Raw genomic sequence first — 23,903 nt, forward strand, 5'->3', positions numbered from 1 at the left:
ATACTGGTGGCTTTTGACACCTCTTCATACTATTTCTGCAAAATTGTTGTGAGTAGAAGTTTTATTGTCTTTTTATGTTTACATTTGAAAATTTTAGTTTTCTGACAATATTTGATTTGGAGTCATGTCAACAGAATTATTAAATAAATGATCGTCATGGTCTGCAGTTTGATATATTCAAATACTAACAACAATTCTTTTTTCTTGTCTACTTTTTTCTTTCTTAGAGCTGCAATTCACGAAGTAGGGCCTAGAATAAAGCATGTCGTTGTGTGAGGCCAAGAAGGGAAATATTGAATAACAGGTGACTCTTTCTCGATTGAGTTTTATTATTTAGTGATTCAATCTATCCCTTTGGGCTACAATGCATATGTTTATTAACAAACAAAATGCGAGAGATAAACATTTCTGGCCTTTTTCTTAATATATCCTTTAGGAATAATAAAATGATGTCAACAGAATTCCAATGTCTTTTACTTGACGGGAGTTAAATTTAATTTAAATGTCAGTTTGTTAATCCAAACTGACCTGAAATTATTAAATAAATAATCATCAAGGTCTGCAGTTTGATATATTCAAATACTAACAACAATTCTTTTTTCTTGTCTACTTTTTCTTTCTTAGAGCTGCAATTCACGAAGCAGGGCCTAGAATAAAGCATGTTGTCGTGTGAGGCCAAGAAGGGAAATATTGAATAACAGGTGACTCTTTTCTTGATTGAGTTTTATTTTAGTGATTCAATGCATATGTTTATTAACAAGCAAAATGCGAGAGATAAACATTTCTGGCCTTTTTCTTAATATATCATTAATTCTTTTTGCAGGTTCTTAGAATTAAGGTCTACTTTTGAACCTGGGCGCCATGCCACTACAGATAAACTGGCTGTACTTGTAAATGCTGCCTGCGTTCTGAATCAACTTGAATCTGAAGAACTTAAAATATTGAAGGTTAGTATGCGTATACTCATAACTAACTGATACTACATGAACTTTATTGGATCACTAAATAAACTTGATTAATGGTTTTCTTTCTTTTTAATAAATTTATAAAGAAATCCTTAAAAATGCTTTTCTTTTTCCATTACCGACAGGCATAGAAGAAGGAGCTTCATGTGAGATACTTGTTTTAAAGGCGAAAAAAGCAAAAATGGAACCAGCAGATCAAGTCCATACCAATAATTTTCCACCCACCTGGATTTGTGACACGTATTTACGAAAATCGCACGTCTTATGATCATGAGCTGAGGCCGCCTGCTGCTTGATTACCGTACCAGTAAGAAAATTGTCAGGTCATTGTAGTTTGTAAATAGAAATGCTTAGTTGGATTTTGTGTTTTCATCACTCTGCACCTCTGCCATTATGCCTTTTAGAGACAAATAAAGCTCTTTGTTGGATATAAATGATATCCTCCTTTAATCTTTCTATATCTGAATCTCTGTTTATAACATGTTGCCTCTGTATGCTACCAAATATACATATGCAAGAAAGCTACTCAGATGCCAATAAATTTATGATTGGAGGACTAAGAATGATAGCTTGTTCATGTTTAGGGTTCATTTATGTTTTCCAATCTAACTTTCATGCACCAGCAATGCAAATTGAAAGTAGAAGGAGTAAGACTGAAGCAAAAACAATAATACAGGTACAAATATGCAGAGATCGATTCGAAATCAAATTACACATGTGTACGACAAATTTTGCATTCAAAGTTAACAAAATGAAGCCAGGGTTTGTGTTGAGTTCAATTTCGCCATAGTTCGTAATGAGGAAAAAGCTCCATTCATGCTTACTTGTGGTTAATTTAGATTTATGTTGAATTTAACCAAATTGTCCAATTCAAGCTCCACCTATTTTGCGCGGTTTTTTCACCCAAAGGAATTAATAGTCGACACATTTATAGTATAGATTGGAACGTATTTTTGTATTGTATCAATTATAATTATCATCTACAAATATAGGAGATTCGGTTGTAACTATATATTCAATGCTTTGTGAATAGAAGAGGCACGGTTTATCATTATCTTACATGGTATCAACCCGAATTCGATCCTCATAATCGCCGACCCTCTTCTTCTTCGTTTCTGTCTTCTCTGTGCCGCATCCCTCCTCCTGTTTCCATGGCCGACCAAAAGCTTCACCCCGCTGTAACCGTATCAAACATTAAGACCTTTGTTCCAATCACCCTGGATCACGAAGCGTCGGACTATAACACTTGGTCCGAACTGTTTCGCCTCCACTGCACCGCGTACCTTGTTGCTGATCACCTTTCTCCTCGGACACCACTCGCTGCCGCTGACAAAGACAAAGACAAAGAGACTAGTGGCTCTTCATCATATCCAGCCGACTCTTGGGAGCGGCTAGATGCCATCGTACATCAGTGGATGTACGGTACTATCTCTACGGAACTTCTCAAGACAGTCATCAAGACCCGAACCACTGCTTACGATGCCTGGAAGGCCATTGAGTCTTTGTTCCAGGATAACAAAGCCACTCGTACATTGTTTCTGAAGCAAAAGTTTGCCACCACTCGCTTGGAAAACTTTTCCTCCATGGCGGCGTACTGTCAAGAACTCAAGGTTCTCTCTGATCAACTGAGCAATGTCGACGCTCCCGTCGATGAACAGACGCTTGTTCTACAGACCATTGCTGGTCTTACGGAACAATATGAAACCGTCGGTACCATCCTACAGAATACCAAACCTCTACCCTCCTTCTTTGACGTCCGTTCTCAACTTTGCATGAACGAGACCACCAAAGCAAATCATGCCCTTCACTCCGCCACCCAAGCCTCTACCGCCCTCCTTGCCCAAAACAGACCCAACTACTCACATTCCACCCCTAACCAGTCCACTGCCTCCCCTAATGCTTGTGACACCAGCCGGGGCCGAGGTCGCTCTCGCGGCCGAGGCCGAGCCTCCTCCTCTCAATCCTATCGCTCATCCAACCCTCCTCAAACTAATCACCCCTACATTATTTTCCCTAACAACTGGACCTAAAACCAATGGGCCAACCTTCTACACCAAGCCCAAAACCTAAACACTACTCTTACCGCCCCTCTCGGGCCAACCCATGCTACCCCACCATGCCCCTACCCCTCTACCCCTAGGCCCAACAACAACCCGGGTATCCTCGGCCCACGCCCCGACTAAGCCTACACTGCCACCTACACACCGACACCTACATACATTGCTCAGGCTCTATATACTCTCTTAATGAGTCAATCCACTGATCCAGTGGGATTTATGGACACCGACGCCACTGCCCACATGCAGTAACCAGGTAACCATTCTCCGTCTGTTTTTAATTCTAACACTAATAAATAGATACTTGTTGAAAATGGCATGACCATTCCAGTTATTGGACAGGGCAACCAAACTCTCCCACCACCCTTTCCACCCTTCAAATTAAATAACGTTCTCTACGCCCCTAACCTTATTAAAAACCACATCTTTGTTCGTCGTCTTACGGCGGACAACTTATTATCTATTGAATTTGACCCATTTGGTTTTCTTGTGAAGGATCTCAAGACCAAAGCTCCTATCCTACGATGCAATAGCTCGGGCGACCTCTATCCGCTCACTACCAATTTATTAAGTCACTGACCTCACCAACTACTTTCACTGCTATCACCCAAGATCGTTGGCATCAACGTCTGGGCCACCCGGGATCCAAACTATTGCAATCGTTAAAGTCTTGTTCTTTTATTAATTTTAGTAAACCAAACAATACGCTTTGTCAGTCATGTGTTTTTGGCAAAAGCGTCAAACTTCCTTTTTATGATTCTATCAATAAAACTCATTTGCCTTTTGATATCATTCATAGTGATTTATGGACTTCACCAGTTTTAAGCAGTTTTAAGCACTGGTGGACATCGTTATTATATTTTATTTTTGGATGATTTCACTGATTTTCTATGGACATATCCTCTCACCAATAAGTCTCAAGTATAAACTATCTTTACCCAATTTCATAATTTAATCACCACCCAATTTGAACGAAAATTTAAGTAATTCCAATGTGACAATGGCACCGAATATACCAATAACAATTTTGTCATCTCAATGGAATGCACTTTCGTTTTTCGTGCCACCACACATCCTCCCAAAACGACAAAACAGAAAGGACCATTCGTACTATCAATAACATGGTCCACACATTACTTGCCCAAGCCTCTCTTCCCCCCAACCATTGGCACCATGCGCTTGAAACCGCAACTTATCTTCTTAACATCCTACCCAAGAAATCTCATAACTTTTTTACCCCTACCACTCTCTTATACAACGTCAATCCAACGTATACACATCTTTGTGTATTCAGCTGCCTTTGTTATCCAATCCTCCCCTCCCACACATTCAACAAACTCGCAGATCGCTCCAAACCTTGTGTTTTTCTTGGCTATCCGTCCAACCATCGTGGTTATAAATGCTTTGACATTGCTTCTAATCAAACGTTTATAACCCGACTTGTCCTATTTGAAGAATCCATTTTTCCTTACTTTATTCAAAAACCACAAGTTCCTACAAATTATCATTTTCTATCCCACAACTTATCCCCTCTCCTTTGGCCCCACATTCACAACCCAACTGTCGCTACTCCCACACCCCAAACCGCCCCATCCATTTCAGCCCAACCCTCCGGACCAAACCCTCACACTTCCGGCCCAAACATTCATCCAATCATGTCCGCTACAACCCAAACTTCTGGCCAAAATTCTCCTACCTTCAGCTCACCTACACAGCCGAACCCAAACCTTATCACCCACTCCGGCCCAAATCTCCAGCCGAGCCCATCCGTTCCCACCACTTCTCTTACTGACCGGCCTACTCACTCCTGCCCACCCAAACGGCCCAACCACATACCACATCCACTGGCCCAGTCACCCACCCCTCACCACCCACCGATACCGCACCTGTACGTACCACGTGCACTCGCGCAATGGACGACATCACTAAGCCGAAACAACACATCAACCTGAACACCTCATCCATCATCCCGATACCAAAAAACCCACAGGTTGCACTGTCCACACCTGAATGGAATAATGCCATGACCAATGAATTTAGTGCTTTAATTAAAAATGAGACCTGGGAATTGGTACCACGTCGCTCCGACATGAATATTATTCGGTGTATGTGGTTATTTAAACACAAATTTCGTTCGGATGGTACGCTTGAACGATACATGGCCAGGTTGGTTTGTGATGGTCATAGTCAGCAGGTGGGAATCGATTGTGGTGAAACATTTAGCCCAATGGTTAAGCCAACTACCCTTCAGAGTGTGCTTACGTTGGCTCTTTCTCAGTCATGGCCGATTCACCAATTGGATGTGACAAATGCATTCTTGCACGGACACTTACAGGAAACAGTTTTTATGCATCAACCAATGGGATTGCGTCATCGGGATTATCCAGATCATGTCTGTCGTCTCAAAAAATCCCACTATGGTCTCAAACAGGCGCCTCGGGCATGGTACCAAAGGTTTACTGACTTTGTTCTTCAACAAGGATTTTATCAGTGCAAGTCTGACAACTCCCTCTTTGTCTTTCATCATGGCTAACATGTGGCTTACTTGTTACTTTACGTTGACGATATCATTCTTACCACTTCGTCTGACTCTCTTCGCCAGCAACTTATGTCCATTCTCGCAGGTGAATTCGCCATGAAAGATTTAGGACCGCTGACATATTTTCTTGGTATTTTGGTCACGGAAACGGTGACAATTTATTCTTGTCCCAACAAGCTTATGAAAGGGATAATATTCATCGTGCAGGCATGGACTCTTGCAAGCCTGCTGCAACTCCAGTAGACACTCAGACAAAATTGGGTGATACTTCTGGCTCCCTCTTTGATGACCCCACCACCTACAGAAGTCTTGCAGGTGCTCTACAATATCTTACATTTACTCGCGCGGATATCACCTATGCGGTTCAACAAGTATGCATGCACATGCACTCTCCTGGTCTCGCTCATTGGAATGCTCTTAAACGTATTCTACGATACATTCAACGAACTGCTGACTTCAGGTTACACCTCCGTGCATCATCTTCTCTCTCCATTCGTGCCTACACGGATGCGGATTGGGTCGGGTGCCCTGACATTCGAAGATCCACGTCTTGTTATTGTATTTATTTAGGAGGCAACCTGGTTTCATGGTCCTCTAAGTGTCACACCCCAACCGATGGCGGAAACATCGGGGTGCGAGCACTGAGCGTACAGATTGCTCATGAGAATTCCATAACACTATTATTTCAATAAAGATTAATTGATTTCATGCAATTGTCTATCAACGTCATCACAAGTATTGTATTACAAACCAAATCATAAATTGTTCAAATTGTTCAAACGACTATTATTAACTAGGCGACGTTTCTAAGCAACTTGTAGCTGAATTCCATGCATTCCAAGCATCCAATCAGCCTGCAACATGTATTAAAATATCAATACAAAAGTATTGGCGAGTATACAAGTTTGATAATAGAATAATAGATTAAACAACTCATATTCGTAGTGCAAACAATAAAATAGTTTCAGTCATGCTAGTGTCGCAGTCAACACAGTGATAGCCCAAGTATCCCGATGCTTTAATGTTTACCCAAGACTCAAGGTAAACTAGAATCCTCCTAACAATACCCCCCAAGAATAATGGGAGAGGTGCATCTCTTACAGCGCTAGTATTGTTAAGGCGGAACTACACACTCTGGATTAAACGTCACATAGCACAAAGAGTCAAGAATCAAGAATCACAAGTTTCAGATAGGATAGAGTAAAAGTTTCAAAGATTCAAGTTTAAGTTTCATAGAATACATGTTACATCCCAAAAGTTTAAAGTAAAAGGGGATCGAGTATACTCACAGTGATTGCTTAACAGTACAACTGCTATTGGATCAAAGGGAGCTCTTTTAGGATTAGCCTGATTAGATTACATTAGGGTAAGAGTCAGGCAGAATAACGAGGTTGAAATAAGTGCCAAACCAGTCACTTGATTGATGACTGTCTGATCGGGTGGCTATCCGATCAGACGGTCTGTCGGTCGGATGACTTATGAGTGTGAAAAGGTAACGACTGCCCGATCGGATGGTCATCCGATCGGGTTGCCATTTGTTGTTGAAGTTTGCAGGTGGAAGGGATAGAGTGGCTGCTCGTTCTGACAGTAGTTCGATCGGGTTGCCACTTGATCCGAGTGCGAGTATCCTGGTTCTCCCAATCGGATGGCTGATCGATCGGACGGCTGTCCGATCGGGTTGCCATTCGTTCAGGCTTCCAAATTTTAATTGTTTACCAAGTGTTTATAAGTTCCAAGATTATGGCAAGGGTCACCTGATAGGGTGGTTGTCCGATTAGGTTGCCACTCGTCCGGGCGACCCTTGTTCTTGTTTAACGTTTTGCAAGATCTCTAAGTTTGAAAATTGATGGCGACGTTACGGTACAGACGGGGACAGTAGTAACTTATCATTTCACAGCCATTCTGATCGGTCGGGGATCACCCCAGTCCGACCCGTTTGTCTGTTAGTGACGGGTTCATGCCGGAATCTATCCCGTGATCATCTTAATCAGTGATCAATCCGTTCCTAAACCAACTCTAGACCACCGATCAAGTCTACTGCTTGTTCAGTCTCGTTTATCACCAAAGTAAGACAAAAGTTTGAAGAAAAGATGAAGGATAACCCAAGTTTTATATGAAAAGCATAGATTTAATGTAAAACACATGAAATACCTTGGATCTGAGCTAGATCTTGCTCAGAATGACATCACATGATAGTTTGTACAAACCCTCATGATGACCACCCTCAAGAACTCAGATCCGAGAGATTTCACTGCGAAAAGTGTGATTTCAAGTGAGAATCACGTAGAAAATGAAGTGTAGATCAAGAAAGTACAAGAATCTAGCCGAAAACATACCGGAATCAGTGGGAGAATGAAGAAAAGGAGTGTGCGCGTGTCTTGGTCAAGCAGAGCTGTCACATCATTGAAAAGGTGACGTCACAGGTCTATTAATAGTGGGAAAGAGGAGAGAAGTGGAAACAAGTGGTGCAAGGTGGGTGCCGGTCGATCAAGTAGTCGCTCGGTCGGGTGGCTGTCCGATCGGGTCAGATTAAGCGTTGCGTTGTGTATAGTTTGGATAAAGTATCTAGATTACATTTCAAACCAAAAGTTCCCAAGTTTCATAGATTCCGCTAATGACAAGGCTCCAGTCTCTCGTTTAACCAAGAATCAAGTTTTACGAGTCTAAGGAGGCAAGCACCAAATAAGTTTCAAGAGTCACGAATCATAGTTTCTCAAGCATCAAGAGTCAAGAGTCCAAGTATCAAGTATCAAAAATCATAAAGAATCTAGTTCCCATAACATCAAGAATCAAGTCTCATAGTTTAAGTGTCAAGAATCATGCATCTAGAATAAAGAATCAAGCATCATAGTATCAAACATCAATATCATGCCAAAAGTATCAAAGTATCAACCTCACAAACTACAGGGACCAAAACTAAAAATTTCTAGGAGTTCAGGGACTAATCTTGTCAAGTGTCTAAAGTTTAGGGTTGCTGGGCGTTACACTAAGCGCCAGTCTATCATCTCTCGTTCTAGTGCTGAAGCCAAGTATCGAGGGGTCGCCAACGTGGTAGCTGAAATATGTTGGCTCCGTAATCTTCTTCTTGAACTTCTTCGGTCGTTGTCTAAGGCTTCTTTGGTATACTGTGACAATATAAGTGCCATCTACTTGTCAGGTAACCCGGTTCAACACCAACGTACTAAACACATCGAACTCGATATACACTTTGTGCGTGATCATGTTCCGAAAGGTCTAGTCCGCATTTTACATGTCCCATCTAGATTTCAAGTTGCTGATATCTTCACGAAGGGTTTGCCACGGGTTCTTTTTGATGACTTCCGATCCAGTCTACGCATTCGTTCTCCTACCGCTTCGACTGCGGGGGTGTAATAGTCGACACATTTATAGTATAGATTGGAGTGTATTTTTGTATTGTATTGTCACACCCCAAATTTTCCACGTGTCACCGGTGGGCCCGGTGGGGGATTACGTGACGCAGTTGATATCATCATATGTCAAACAACACAAATTATAAAGCACAGCGGAAGCAAATGATAATAGATTTATTTCAACTATTAATTGTAATATTAAGTATCACAACTAGTCAAAATAGATCCACAGGCGGATCGAAGTAAAAAGAAAGAAATTGTTCAACAGATTATGCATCCCAAAAGCTTGCGAGACTCTACGATGCTAAGGAGAAACCAGCCTATTGCGTATAGCACCTGCACTTAATCTTTTTGGGGAAAATACGTCAGTTTGCACTGGTAAATACAATTTAACTGACTCATTTTGAAAACATGTGAAAATTTGGTTTTAAATGCACAAGGCACAAAACATTTTATAACTTGGGGATAATTAAACAGAGTTAAACTTGTAAAAGATTTACATGTTTGTTGACCGTTCAGTCGCCCGAGTCGTGTCGGGTTTAAGGTTAAATGACACACCACATGGTATAAGTCCACGGCGGGAAGCCAACGTTAATACCTTAAAAATAATAGACATAATACCGGGTGTACGCCTACACCCGGCTGTCGAGGTCGTGGCCAAAAATGATGCCAAGGATATCCGGGACATGGTCATTAAGCTCCCAAAGGCATAAAAACAAACAACACCAGGTTTTTAAACGGGTCCCATTGATAATACCCAACTACTAATGAGATGGAATCAACCGCCCGACCAAGCGGTATATTATATACCGTACCCCCAAGCCCGTATAGGGAAATAAGTTAAAAGTATTTACCTGAGCAAGTATAACCACAATTTCAAAAATGCACGTGTCTTTTACTGGGCTCCTATTCTGGAACGAAGGTTATAATAACCTATTAGAATCCTAACGGGTCTTTTTAACATAGCCTAAGCTTAGACCGGTTAGCTTCGAAGAATAAATATGGTTTAATCGCGAGGAAATGCGAAAATCGGGAAGGAATATGATTTAGACCCTACAAGCTTGGATACTTGTATAATATGGGTAAACTAAATATATTCTGAATTTTGAGACTTAGATGATATGGTTTGACCCGTTTCGGCTAATATGCGTGAACTAGTCACATAAGCCGATCCGAACGCGAAAGTGCGTAACGAGTAACCATATAAGTCATATGCAAGTTTCCTGAGATTATATGCACCAAATATTTTGTAATATCAGAAAGATATGTCCAAATATGCCCCAAATGTTTTTATACGCCAATTACGCCTCATAAGGGCATTTTAGTAATTTTACATAGGCTAAAAAGGGTGAAAACGGAAAATCTGAGTTTCTAACTTTAGGCTACCGTTATAATGTATATTTTTACAAAATATATCAGTAGGTATTAGACCTTTCATATAAAATCTTGTTTTGACATATACTATGTCGTAAAAATGCCTAAAAAGGCGATTTGGAGCCATTTCCGGGTTTAAAACGGAAAGCTGATATTTTTATATTTCCAGAAGGCTCAAAATATTATATTTATCATAACAAATCAGTAGAAAAAGGTTTCGGGTCAAAAGGTTATGTAAAACTCATTTTATGACCGAAAAGGGTAAAACCGGCATAAGCCGAAATAAGCTTAGAACCCCTAGTTATGCTCAGCCTAAAAATAATTAAAAATCTTTAAAATTCCCAAAATATTATTATATAACAGTGGGTATAAAGTTTTGGTATAAAATTCGGGTTTAGATAGGCTATGCGTTAATTACGCTAATAATTTACTAAGAAAGCCTCTAATTACGCTAATGAGCATAACTCTTAATCTAGACCTCAAACTGATGTCAAATTTTGGGGACAACTTTATGTTTCAGTAACTAAGGTGACTACCCTTTTACATTTTCAAAAATTATGATTCTTGGACATTCGGGCATAATGGTCAACATATGGGCGTTTAGCGGAAACATGCATACGAACTAGATATCTAATGAACCACATTGTATAATCACAGGAGGTTATACTAACATGTTAATAGGTCCAAAAGAAGCTCTAAGGCAGATTCAAACTTGACTAAAACGGGTCAGAACTGAAAGTCAAAGCGAAAGTGAAACAATGCGACTTTCGGTTCCGAACCGGGTCTAAACAGAAAATTGTTGAGTTGAACATGTTGGAACATGTTCTTATACTTATTACCAAGTTATATTAATTTTCAAACAGGTTACATACAACCTACATTGCTAATTATGCGTTAATTCGAAAATAAAGATTCTGTTGACTTTTTATAATTAGCTTTGACTCGACAATTAGTATGCTTAGAGTGGGAATCTGGAAATACCCTTTTAAGGGTTTGTTACCCACTTAATTACCTTCCTAAAGGTATCTTTAATTCGTGATTAGACAAAGCACATTATGCTTAATCACGAAGTCAAACCTTAATTACGACGGTTTGACTTTTACTTAATTAACTAAGCTAGGAAGGATTAGAGATGGTTAAGGACACTTACAAGAGTCCTAAGATGATTTAGAGAGCCTAAGAAATTGCCTTGGTGACCAGAGGAGCTCCAGGGAATGCTTAGCCAATTTTCCAAAGTGAGCAAGCTCAAATGATCAAGTTGGAGTTCTATTTATAGTGAACCCAAGGCTCTTGGATCATGCCAAGCAAGTCTAGGGATGTTACAAGATCAATCCAATTGTCCCTAAGGGTCTATAAACAGCCTATGCAGCCCATAGAAACTCAAAGTTTCGTTTTAAGTCGGTTACAAGCATTGGACAGGCAGCTGTCCAAAACATACTGCCAGCGACGTCTTTACGGACCGTAAGCATATGGTCTTGCGGTCCGTATGCCATCCTTACGGACCGTAAGCTTAAAGCTTTGCGGTCCGTAACCGACCTTGCTGAAACATAGTTCAGGTGCCTATCTTACGGACCGTAAGCCTAAGGCTTTGCGGTCCGTAACCGATCCATGCGGAGCACAATTCATACACCCTGCTTACGGACCGTAAGCCAAGGGCCTTGCGGTCCGTAAGCGATGGCCAGAAGACAAAAGTTTTGCAAACTTTAAAGTCTTGACCATGCATTTATAAAACCGAAACATGCCTTTCTTTTGCAGCTTGTGGGACCATCTATACAGCCTTTGCATGATGAGAAAACTCTTACATGTCCCCTATTCCATTTACTCATAAAGGCCTTGACAATTTGACGGATATTTCAAAGGAATGGGTCTTGGAGTTTTATAGAAGTTGGTCATTATATAACAAATGTTATTTATAAGGATTTTATTAAATTTAGGAGTAGTAACAACCTACACTTCCATAGTCCTTAATAAAGATGGAACTTTATTTATTGAGAGCAACCGGTTATTGTACGAGATGATCATTAATTGATTTAAGGATCTTGGGATTTATAAAAGTGTCGGGTCGCTCAGATGTGATTTAATAACGTGTCGCCCTTGGGTCGTTCAGCGGTATTTTAAATACATGACGCCCCTTTTATTAGAAATCCTACCACATATCTCTTTATTTAAGTTCGGTTTCTCTGACACGTCTGTCACAGAGGACACGTGTCTTTATTTAATTGGATAGGAATTTTCGAGGTGTCACATGTATTAATTATAATTATCATCTCCAAATATAGGAGATTCGGTTGTAACTATATATTCAATGCTTTGTGAATAGACGAGGCGCGATTTATCATTATCTTACAGGAATAAAGTGGACTGGATTCTTTCAATGATTTTCTCCGGTACACACAGCTTAGCCGAAAAAATAAGATTGTTTCTTGCTGTCCATATTCCCCAACATGATGAGTGATGATGTTTTTTTGCTTTAGTGTTATGATTATAAATTCCATTTTCAATTTCACAGTATGTTTTCAATATTTAAATAATCAGAAAAACTATAATCTACAAATAGTGAACTTAACAGATAGAAAATGCTTACAAGTAGTAAAAGAAGGAGAACTAATATTGATGGTTGGTTTATGTTTAAGACCATTTTGCCATTTATTAAAAGAGAAGAAAAAGACAAAAAAATTTGGATATTAACCGAAAAATTTGACAAATTTTGATTTTGGATGAAAATGGCAACAAAATTGAAACCACATGACTCAGATTCAAAAGGTTTGAGTTTTGAACTAAAGTGGCAAAAATGACCGAACCTCAAGGACCATTTTGACAGTTTACTCGTTAGTTTATGTTTAAGGGCTCGTTTCTGTTTTACAATCTAAAATTGAAAGTAAAAGGACCAAAAATAAAGAATAAACAATAGTAGAGGGGGGATATTGTAAGCATTCAAACTCTTAAATCCTCTCCGTCTTCATCAGGCGGTTTATAGGAGCAAATACGCAGCGATCGATATTTTGCCTGACAATGAAGCTAGGGTTTGTGTTCAGTGCGATTTTTACTGATTCATTGGTGTCTTCATCGCATGCACCATAAACTTCCCCACATCTGCCCCCTAAACCATTCAGTTCAACATCTCCAGGTACCTTCGTCTAGCAATTTTGTTCAATATTTGATGATTGAGTTCTAATTAGGAAGTTTGGCATTTAAATGTTTGTGTCGGACTTGCCGGATTATTCTAAGCTCTCACGTTTCACAAAGATTTTACAATGGGACCTGCCAACTGTTCGACGAAATGCCTCAGAGAACACAAGGTTCATACACTGGGTTTTTTTGATGTTCTTAATCTTGTTGAGTGTTGTAAAGTAAGTCCTGATCTTCAAAGTGTGGCGAATGTCCATGCTTTAGCATTGAAAGTTGGTGTTGTTGCAGTAAGTGTATTTGTTCAAATGTTGGAGGATGGAATCAACTTTCAGAACCTTTAACTCTTTTGATTGAAAGTTGGTGTTCTTGCAGTAAGTGTATTTGTTCAAAGCGCAATTACCTTGCCTTGCCTGAAAATTAATGGGCCTAGGCACAAGAGGCGATGGATTTTAACAACTATGGTGAAAATTGATTGTATGCTTGATTTTTGATGTTGTTAGGGGTTTTATGAGAAGTGTTAAGGTGTGTTGTAATGAATTAGAAGTTTTCGATTGAAAGTTGGTTTGTTATTGTAGTGGTGGAGTCCAAGGTGATGGTTCAGTTGCTAGCCTTGCACCACCGGAGACGGAGGGTGTGGAGAAAGAGTGCTCAAGAAAAAGGTATTTACTGTTTTCATTTGGATAAAGTTTGGTTATAGCCAGGATCGATGTACAGAAAGATAGACGAAAAGAGAGTACCTCGTTGAAAACATAATGTGAACAAGGATATTGTTCCTTTTCTTTTCTGCACTTGTAATCACTCAATGTTAAATTGTTTCATACTGTTTGTTTACTTAACAGGGGACGCAGTAACTCATGCAGCAAGGCCGAGAATAAAGCATGTCGTGAGAGGCAAAGAAGGGGAATATTAAACAACAGGTGACCCTTATCTTGATTGAATTTTCATATTCAGTGATTTATTTATAATAAACCGTCACTGACCCGTAACAAAAAGTCTTGCTCGTTTTAACTTGTTAACTATTTCCAATCCACTCCTTTAGATACCTCTAGGTTTTACTTTTTAGTATTTATTATATTTGGTCAGTGCGTTAATTTACAACCAGAATGCAAGAAATAAACATGTTTTGGTCCTTTTCATACTCAGTATATTCTTCATCAATATAAGTTGAATCATGTTCACGGTTTATTAATGAAATTTTATTAATTCTTTTTACAGGTTCTTAGAATTAAGCTCTACTTTGGAACCCGACCGGCATGCCACCACTGATAAATTTGCTATGCTTGGAGATGCTATCCGAGTTCTAAATCAGCTCAAATCTGAAACACAGGATTTCAAAGAAACGATTGAGAAACTATCGGAAGAAATTAAAACATTGAAAGTTAGCATACATATACACATAATTGATACCAAATGAACTTGCTTCAAGGTTTAAAAGAACGGAAACGAGTTTCGAGGCGTTTTCCCTTCGCCTCACGAGGCGTAAGCCTCGAGGCGAAACGAGTTGCAAGGATGAGGCGGTATTAATAAATAAATATAAAAAATATATATTATAAAAATAATTATACTAACTAATTTCATCATTAGAATCATCAAAATCATCTAAAACGCACATAAACAAGACATGAAATGCTTGAAATTGACACAAAAAGTAAAAAACATAAAAAACAACTATCAAAATCCCCTGAGGCGCAACCTTCTTAGCGCTTCAGCCCCTCTGAGGCGCATTAACACTAAAAACCCCATGAGGCGCAGGCTTGTTTTTTGGCCCTTTCGCCTCGAGGCGCGCCTTGAGGCGCACGCCTCAAGCGTTTTTTAAGCCATGACTTGCTTAATGGTTTTCTTTTTCTTTTGATAAATTTCTATAGAATTCCTTAAAAATGCTTTTCTTTTTTTAAAACTTGTAGTCAGAGAAGAAGGAGCTTCGTGAAGAGAAACTTGTATTAAAGGCTGAAAAAGCAAAAATGGAGCAGCAGGTCAAATCCATGACCAATAACATTCCACCGCCTGGATTTATGGCACCACATCCGGCTGCATTTCAGGCTGGAGCACCCAAGATGCCCGTTTTTCCAGGCTACGGTTACATTCCAATGTGGCAGTATTTACCACCATCTACGTGTGATACATCTCATGATCATGAACTCAGGCCACCTGCTGCTTAATAACCGAACCAATGAGAAAATTGTTAGCTCATTGTAGTTTGTAAATATAATTGCTTAGTTGGATTTTGTGTTTTCATCACTGTGCACTTCTGTCATTATGTTTTTTAGAGACAAATAGAGTTCTTTGCTGGATATAAATGATATCCTCTAATCTTTTTATCCTAATGAAATCTGAATCTCTCTTCATAATTTGTTGCCTCTGTATGCTATCAAATATATAGATACAAGAAAGCTACTCAGATGCCAAGTACTGATGTTCATCATGGAGTATTTGGCAGCATGATCACTAGTCAAAAAGACATATTTTGTAAACATCATATGCGATATTCCAGCTAACGACAAAATCTGTGTTTGTTTTACACTTGTTGATTCTTCATCAAGAACTATATATGATTGATTAGCATGGTCATATTCTCACATGTGTTCTAGTTTTGGTTGACACTCGCTTACAAAATTGCTTTTTATTTGTTTTGTTTATGTTACCACATATTTTTAACCTTCAAACGCCCCGCTGGCGGTATGCGCATATAATGTATATATGTGTGGGCGCTCGGGGGGCAAAAGTGAAAGTGCACTAATTTTAACGTTATTTTACTAATTTCGTGAAAATAACGTTAAAAGAGGTGGATGGTTAATCATGCATCATGTGGTGGCGTTGATAGCCGAAAGACAAGGGAGACATGCACTAATTGGCCTTTGTCTTAATGGCCGAGTGTTATGTACCTTATGTCCAAGGCTTGATGCAAAACTACTATCGAGCCGGGGGTCTCACTGGAAGCAACCTCTCTATTCCTAACGGGTAGAGGTAAGGCTGTCTACATCTTACCCTTCTCAGACCTTACCTTACCTTAGCTTTGCTTTGCTATTGGTGGGATTTACTGAGTATGATGATGATGATATTTTTAACCTTCAACTAATTGAAGTTAATAGACAATAAATTCATGATTGAAAACTGAAAAAAGGTAAAAGAACAACCGGAGAGACCATCAACATCATCCCCATTGTGTATTTGTTGTCTTGTCTTTGTCTCACTTGCACTGTAGATTGGTACCTCACAACCAACTAAGAATCACTAAATTGTACAATACAAGTTTTTCATACTATACAACAACATACTACACATTATATTGTACAATACACTAATGTAATACATGAAGTGAGATAATAGATCCTAGCTATGTAATCTGTGAAATATAATTATATTTTTATCAAGTTTTACATTATGTATTGTTTAAATAGAAATTATCATATTAAGTTCAAAATGAAAATAGTTTATTAGTATAAAAAAATCAATTATTATATTAACGTAAAGTGTAATATTTATCAAAATGTGGTCATGACATACAAAAAAAAAAGAAAGAAAAATCCCTAGTTGTGTGGATATTAGATAAACAAGTGAACAAGTGTATGAGATTGAACGTGTATAGATAATAAGTGAATGGCTGAATGAAATTATAAGTGTATTGGATAATAATTGTGTGGAGGGTACCCAAACAATGGCTGAAGGAACTATATATCAACACAGCTGAGATCATTTCTTTCTTTCCATACACTTACAATTTCACTCACATATATCCTTGTTATACAGAGTTTCCATCATCACCATTAACCAACAATGGCTACAATCATTGCCTCTGAACTCCTGAATGTTGTGTTTGGGAAGCTGGCCTCTGAAGCCTTGAATGCATATGTTCGGTCCCAAGGAATTCACTCAGAGCTGAAGAAACTAGAGAGGACTCTGACCCAGATCCAGTCTCTCCTTAACGATGCTTCTCAGAAGGAAATAACTAATGAAGCTGTTCAAAACTGGCTCAATGGTCTCCAACACTTGGCTTACGACGTAGATGACGTACTTGATGATCTGGCAACAGAAGCTATGCATCGTGAGCTCACCCACCAATCTGGACCCATCACCAGCAAGGTAAAAAAGCTAGTCCCAACTAGTATCAGAAATTTCAAACTAAGTAATAGGATGCATCACAAGTTAGATGATATAACCACCAAATTAGAAGATCTAGAAAAGGAGAAGGATCGTCTAGGTTTGATTAATCTAAAAGATGAAAAACCGAAAAGACCTTATCAGACCTCTTTGTTAGATACATCTCGTATTGTTGGAAGGCAGGAGGAAATAAAGGAATTGCTAGTGAAGCTATTTGAGAATGGGTCATGTAGTCAGAACTTTAGCATCGTGCCCATAGTTGGTATGGGTGGGTTAGGGAAAACCACTCTAGCTAAACTGTTGTATGGTGATGCGGAAGTTAAGAAGCACTTTGAACTCAAGGCTTGGGTTAGTGTCTCAGATCAGTTTGATATCTTAAGTATAAGCAAAGTTATCTTACAATCTGTGAAGGGGGAGGAAAAGGAATTTGCAGATTTAAATCTGCTCCAAGTAGCTCTTAGAAAGCAACTTAGGGATAAAAGATTTTTAATGGTATTAGATGATGTTTGGAGTGAGAGCTATGACGACTGGCAGACCCTAGTGAGCCCGTTTCATGCATGTGCTCCTGGTAGTAAAATTATAATGACAACCCGAAAGGTGCAATTGCTCACAAAGTTGGGTTATGATCATCTAAACCATGTGCAAACTCTCTCACATGACGATGTTGTTACCTTATTTGCTCAACATGCGTTGGGTACAAATAACTTTGATTCACATCCAGTTTTAAAACAATATGGTGAAGGCATTGTGGAAAAATGTGATGGTTTACCTTTGGCGTTATCAGTACTCGGTACGTTATTAAGGACAAAGACTGAAGAAGAAGAGTGGAAGGAGTTGTTGAACAGTGAGATTTGGAGGTTAGGAAAGGGGGATGAGATTGTCCCGGCTCTTAGACTAAGTTACAATGATCTTTCAGCATGTTTGAAGCAGTTGTTTGCGTATTTCTCCTTGTTCCCAAAGAACTATGTGTTTAGCAAAGACTTGTTGATTTTACTTTGGATGGCGGAAGGTTTTTTGAACCCGTCATCTTCAAACAAGTCAATGGAACGCTTGGGTTTTGAATATTTGGAAGAGTTGTTGTCAAGGTCATTGTTGCAACACGCACCTAATGACAAATCTTCGTTTGTTATGCATGACTTGCTGAATGACTTGGCTACATCTGTTGCTGGAGAATTCTTTTCAAGATTAGACATTGAGAATGTACCGGATGTTAGGAAGGAAGCCTTGGAAAGAAACCGCCATATGTCATTTGTTCGTTACCAATATGTAACTTACTCGAAGTTCGAACCATTTAAAAGAGCTAAAAGTTTGAGAACATTCTTATCCTTAAAAGGAAACGATAGTTTTGAAAAGTGCTACCTATCTCGTAAGATTCTAGATGACTTACTTCCCAAATTACCAATGTTAAGGGTTCTACGTTTGAATAATTTATGCATCAGCGAGGTGCCAGAGACCATTGGCACTTTGAAGCATCTCCGGTATCTTAATTTATCTAAAAACCCAATCACACATTTACCAGAAAGTGTTTGCAATCTCTACAATTTGCAAACATTACTCCTTTCTGGTTGTCGTGACTTAATTAAGTTGCCCAACAACTTCTCAAAGCTTAAAAACTTGCGGCATTTGGAGATTCATTCTACTCCGCTTTTGAATAAGTTCCCCCCATGGATTGGGCAACTAAAAAGCCTACAGACTCTCACCAAGATCATTGTTGGAGGGGATAATGGCCTTGCAATAACCAAGATTAAAGACCTTACAGATTTTTTGGGGTGGATTCACATCAAGGGGCTGGACAAAGTGGAAATGGCAATGCATGCACAAGAGGCAAACTTATTGCAAAAGAGGTTTAGATGGTTAAAACTAGAATGGAGTGATGTGTTTGATGGTTCTCGAAAGGAGTCTCTTGAAAAGGAGGTCCTCTGTGTGTTGAAGCCTAATAGTGCTAGTTTGACAGTCCTTGAAATAGCGTCATATGGGGGTAAAGAATTTCCTAATTGGGTTGGGGATCCATCGTTTCTTCAGTTGACTGAGGTGGTTATACATGGCTGTAAAAACTGTACAGCTTTACCACCTTTTGGTCAGTTACCATCACTGAAGGAGTTGTTTATTGAAGACATGGATGAGGTGAAAGCTGTGGGTTCAGAGTTAGTAGGGACTGGTCTTCCATTCCCTTCACTTGAAGTTCTTAAATTAGAAAATATGAAGAGGTTGGAAGTATGGTCAACCAACATTGGGGTTGTGTCGTTTCCATGCCTTAAAGTGCTTGTTGTAAGAAATTGTCCTAAAATGGTTCAAGTGTCGCCTGAAGCATTACCTTCATTGAGTGTTCTGGAAATATATGAATGTGATAGTGGTGTGTTGAGAAGCCTGGTTCAAGTAGCTTCAGGAGTCTTGCAGTTGAAAATAGAAAGTATTTCAGGGCTTGATGATGTGGCGTGGAGAGGTGTTATAGAGTACCTTGGAGCAGTCGAATATTTGATGATAAAAAAGTGTAACGAAATAAGATACTTGTGGGAGTCGATGGCTAGTAAGGCTCTTCTTATACGTTTAATGTATTTGGATGTACTGGAATGTCAAAATTTGGTGAGATTAGGAGAGAAAGAGGATGACAGTTGTGGGAGCAACGTCATAACAACTCTTAGTTCATTAAAGATACAAAAATGTGAGAGTATGGAGCATTGTAGGTGTCCAAATAACATTGAGCAGTTGGACATCTCAGATTGTCCTTCCATTACATCTGTTTCATTTCTTACAACAGCTGGAGGGCAGAAGCTCAGGTATCTTTCCATTAATCGTTGCGACAAACTGTTAGAAAAGGAGCTAATATTTGGAGGAGATAACACTAGGGTGCTTGTCAACAACACAAGCATGCCAATGCTTCAAACTGTAGAATTATACAGCTGGCCAAATCTGACAAAGATCATTGAATTGAAGCAGTTGATTCACCTTACCTCCCTGGCGATAGGTAATTGTCCAAATATGGAGTCATTTCCTGACCACGAGTTGCCTAATCTCACCTCCTTAACATACCTGGTAATATACAATTGCCCAAGTCTAGATGCTTCCTTTCCTCGTGGGTTTTGGCCTCCCAAACTGCATACCCTTTACATAGGGGGGTTGAAGAAGCCCATCTTAGAGTGGGGACCACAGAATTTCCCAACCTCACTTGTCAGACTAGGGTTATTCTGTGGAGAGTCAGAAGAAGATGATGTGAGTAGATGCAGTCAGTTGTCTCCTCTTCTTCCTTCATCTCTTACTTCTCTTCGGATATTTTACTTTAAGAAACTGAAATCAGTTTCAGTGGGACTCCAACACCTCACCTCCCTCCAACATCTCTTTTTAGAGTATTGCCCAAAGATTAAGCATCTACCAGAAAATCTGCTGCCTTCACTTTTGAGTTTAACCATCGATGAATGCCCAAAATTAGAAGGAAGGTGCAGTAGAAGAGGTTCCTATTGGTCCCGCATCTCTCATATCCCCTGCATCAAAATAAATGAAGAATGATCCGTTGCATCAGAATAAACACAAGACCATGGCCTTGCTGCCCGAAGATCTCCCGCGACCCGTTGAATTCCGATTCCCGTTGTGAGAACTTTCAGAAACTGAAGCAAACGTAACCAGTGCACTTCTGCAGCAATCAACATGATAGCCGCCGCTGTGAAGAATCACACAATGAATCTTGCGTTAGGTAAACTGCAGAACCTTATTTCTGTAGTAAATTAATGTATGCTGCTGTAAATCTATATTAGGTTTGAGAGGTGTAGGTTTTATAAATTAGGTTTAAAATAAATAAAAAAATAAAAGGGTGCATGGGGGCCGGACGATGAAACACTGTAAATAAATAAATAAAACTGTAGTTTTTAAATTTAGAGTGGGGTTAGCTGGACGGTTTTTTTTTTTTTTTTTTTTTTTTTTTTTTTTTTTTTTTTTTTTTTTTTTTTGGTTAAACTGGTAGCTTTTGACACCTCTTCATACGATCTTTATTTCTGCAAAATTGTTGTGAGTAGAAGTTTTATTGTCTTTTTATGTTTACATTTGAAAATTTTAGTTTTCTGACAATATTTGATTTGAATGTCAGTTTGTTAATCCAAACTGACCTGAAATTATTAAATAAATAATCATCATGGTCTGCAGTTTGATATATTCAAATACTAACAACAATTCTTTTTTCTTGTCTGGTCAGTGTTTCAAAGATTCACTCAAATTAAAGATGGGCTGATTATAACTAGACTAAACCGTTTTTTCTCGGAGCTGTAATTCATGAAGCAGCGCATAGAATAAAGCATGTCATGAGAGGCCAAGAAGGAAAATATTGAATAACAGGTGACCCTTTTCTTCCTTGAGTTTTTCTTATTTAGTGATTCAAACTATCCCTATAGGTGCCTTAATAAACCAGCTGTTTAGTAGAGGTGACAACGTTGAACCATTTACCTATGAATGAGTCGCTGTATTTCTAATGTGTCACATGGGTTGAAAGTCACCCAGAGCGTATTTCTAAGGCACAAAACCTCATAAATAATTTTATTCAAAACCATGGTTGTTTATTAGTGAAATAGTAAAGTTTTTTTAATCATGCAGTTTGATATATTCAAATACTAACAACAATTCTTTTTTCTTGTCAACTTTTTCTTTCTTAGAGCTGCAATTCACAAAGCAGGGCCTAGAATAAAGCATGTCGTCGTGTGTGAGGCCAAGAAGGGAAGTATTGAATAACAGGTGACTCTTTTCTTGATTGAGTTTTATTAGTGAAAAAGTAACGTCTTTTTAATCGTATCTGACACTAATTATTTATTAAAAATTTAAAAAAAAAATTGGACGAACTGTTTTCGGTCAACCTAACCTCATTGACCCCGTACCAAATAAAAATATTCGCTTGTTTTAGCTCCCTTAACCAACACACCCATTTTGCCACAATACGTGTGTTAATTCACAAGCAAAATGGAAGTAATAAACATTTCTGGCCTTTGTCTTAATATATCCTTTAGCAATAATATAACGATTCAGTTTCATGGTTTATTGTTTATATACTATTAATTCTTTATGTAGGTTCTTAAAATTAAGCTCTACTTTGGAACCTGGCCGCCCTCCACCACTGGTAAACTGGCTATACTTGGAGATGGTGTCTGCGTTCTGCATCAGCATAAATCTGAATCGCAGGATTTCAAAGAGATGAATGAGAAACTTGCCGAAGAAATTAAAACATTGAAGGTTAGTGTACGTATACACATAATTAATAATAAACGAATTTGCTTAATGTTTTTTTAAATATATTTCTAGGGAAATCCTAAAAGAATCTTCTCATTGCTTGCCAAAACCGGCAGGCAGAGAAGAACGAGCTTCGTGAATAGAACTTGTTTTAAAGGCGGAAAAAAGCAAAAATGGAGCAGCAGATCAAGTGCATGACCAGTGATCTTCCACCATGTGGATCTATGACATCATATCCGGCTGCATTTCGGGCTGGAGCGAACAAGATGCCTGTTTTTCTAGGAAATGGTTACATTCCAATGTGGCAGTATTTACCACAATCTACATGTGATACGTCTCATGATCATGAGCTCAAGGCACCTGCTGCTTAATAACCTAACCAATGAGAAAATTGTTAGCGCATTGTAGTTTGTAAATAGCTTGAACGGGTTGGATAAGTGGTGAGTTTTAACAGGTCAGTTGACCCAGTCTTCGTCTCGGTTTGACCTGGTAGTGGAAGTGAATGTTGCAAGTTTGTTGTTGATTTTAGGGAGATGTGAACCGAGTTTTCGCATGTGATTATTTGAACCTTTTCTTATGTTAACATTGTAAAAGTTAATTCCGTACATTATTTGATTTAAATTTAGAATTCAGTTGTCTTTTTACCTGAAAGACATAGGATTTTAAATATCAATCTGTAAAAAAACTGACTTGAAGTTGTCAATTAAATCATGATTTGCAGTTTGATGATATACTCAAATATTAACAACACAATTATTTCTCGTCTAGTCAATCTTTCCACTGATTCACAGGACTATACTTAGGATTTGGAAGCCTGAAAGTTGTACTTGTGGACATGTATAAGTAATTATCAAACTAATTCTATACTATGTGTATACAGCAAGTAAGATTCTGGGGGCAAGTCCATCACTTGTGAGCCTCTTATTCATCCAGATTCCGAAAGCAGAGTAATGCTGTCTAGCAAATGTGCTTTTATATAACAACTATATATTGTAATATTATCAGTTGGTACTGCATCTTAGGTCGATCTGGTTCGGTGGATACATAACACTGGTCAATAGTGATCTAGATCGATGGCTGCTAACCATATCAGATGACAGTTCCATGACCCGTTTGTTTTGTCAATTTGTCTCCAGATCAGTCGGTACATATATATATATATATA

At 38.8% G+C, this 23,903-nt stretch overlaps 3 protein-coding genes across 8 annotated transcripts in view; all 3 read left to right on the plus strand.

Annotated features, from left to right (window-relative positions):
- The window catches only part of LOC110900029 (putative disease resistance protein At3g14460), a 121,759-nt gene extending 98,290 nt beyond the window's left edge, over positions 1-23,469 (plus strand). For 2 of the 3 annotated variants that reach the window (XM_035981697.1, XM_035981698.1), the window contains exons 2-8: positions 625-701; positions 824-947; positions 17,183-21,221; positions 21,717-21,856; positions 22,171-22,249; positions 22,580-22,741; positions 22,811-23,469. In XM_035981697.1, coding sequence (XP_035837590.1) covers positions 17,210-21,037 — 3,828 coding nt within the window. In that variant the 5' untranslated portion in view covers positions 625-701; positions 824-947; positions 17,183-17,209 and the 3' untranslated portion in view covers positions 21,038-21,221; positions 21,717-21,856; positions 22,171-22,249; positions 22,580-22,741; positions 22,811-23,469. Of the gene's footprint in view, positions 1-624; positions 702-823; positions 948-16,955; positions 21,222-21,716; positions 21,857-22,170; positions 22,250-22,579; positions 22,742-22,810 lie in introns of those variants that run through there. The other variant, XM_035981696.1, reaches the window with a different exon arrangement.
- On the plus strand, positions 2,117-2,995 carry LOC118485913. Its single transcript, XM_035982434.1, has one exon. The coding sequence runs from the start codon at positions 2,117-2,119 to the stop codon at positions 2,993-2,995; it is 879 nt and encodes a 292-aa protein (XP_035838327.1).
- LOC110900036 (transcription factor bHLH104) overlaps positions 13,248-23,903 on the plus strand; it is a 67,847-nt gene continuing 57,191 nt past the window's right edge. Inside the window, exons 1-6 of one of the 4 annotated variants that reach the window (XM_022146942.2) lie at positions 13,248-13,433; positions 13,535-13,605; positions 14,011-14,094; positions 14,275-14,352; positions 14,651-14,813; positions 15,340-15,783. In XM_022146942.2, the coding sequence (XP_022002634.1) occupies positions 13,377-13,433; positions 13,535-13,605; positions 14,011-14,094; positions 14,275-14,352; positions 14,651-14,813; positions 15,340-15,594 (708 nt within the window). In that variant the 5' untranslated portion in view covers positions 13,248-13,376 and the 3' untranslated portion in view covers positions 15,595-15,783. Of the gene's footprint in view, positions 13,434-13,485; positions 13,606-14,010; positions 14,095-14,274; positions 14,353-14,650; positions 14,814-15,339; positions 15,784-23,903 lie in introns of those variants that run through there. The other 3 variants (XM_022146943.2, XR_004876473.1, XM_022146941.2) reach the window with 3 other exon arrangements.

Source organism: Helianthus annuus, chromosome 13 (genome assembly GCF_002127325.2).
Source record: "Helianthus annuus cultivar XRQ/B chromosome 13, HanXRQr2.0-SUNRISE, whole genome shotgun sequence".
In the NCBI taxonomy this organism is placed as follows: Eukaryota; Viridiplantae; Streptophyta; class Magnoliopsida; order Asterales; family Asteraceae; genus Helianthus; species Helianthus annuus.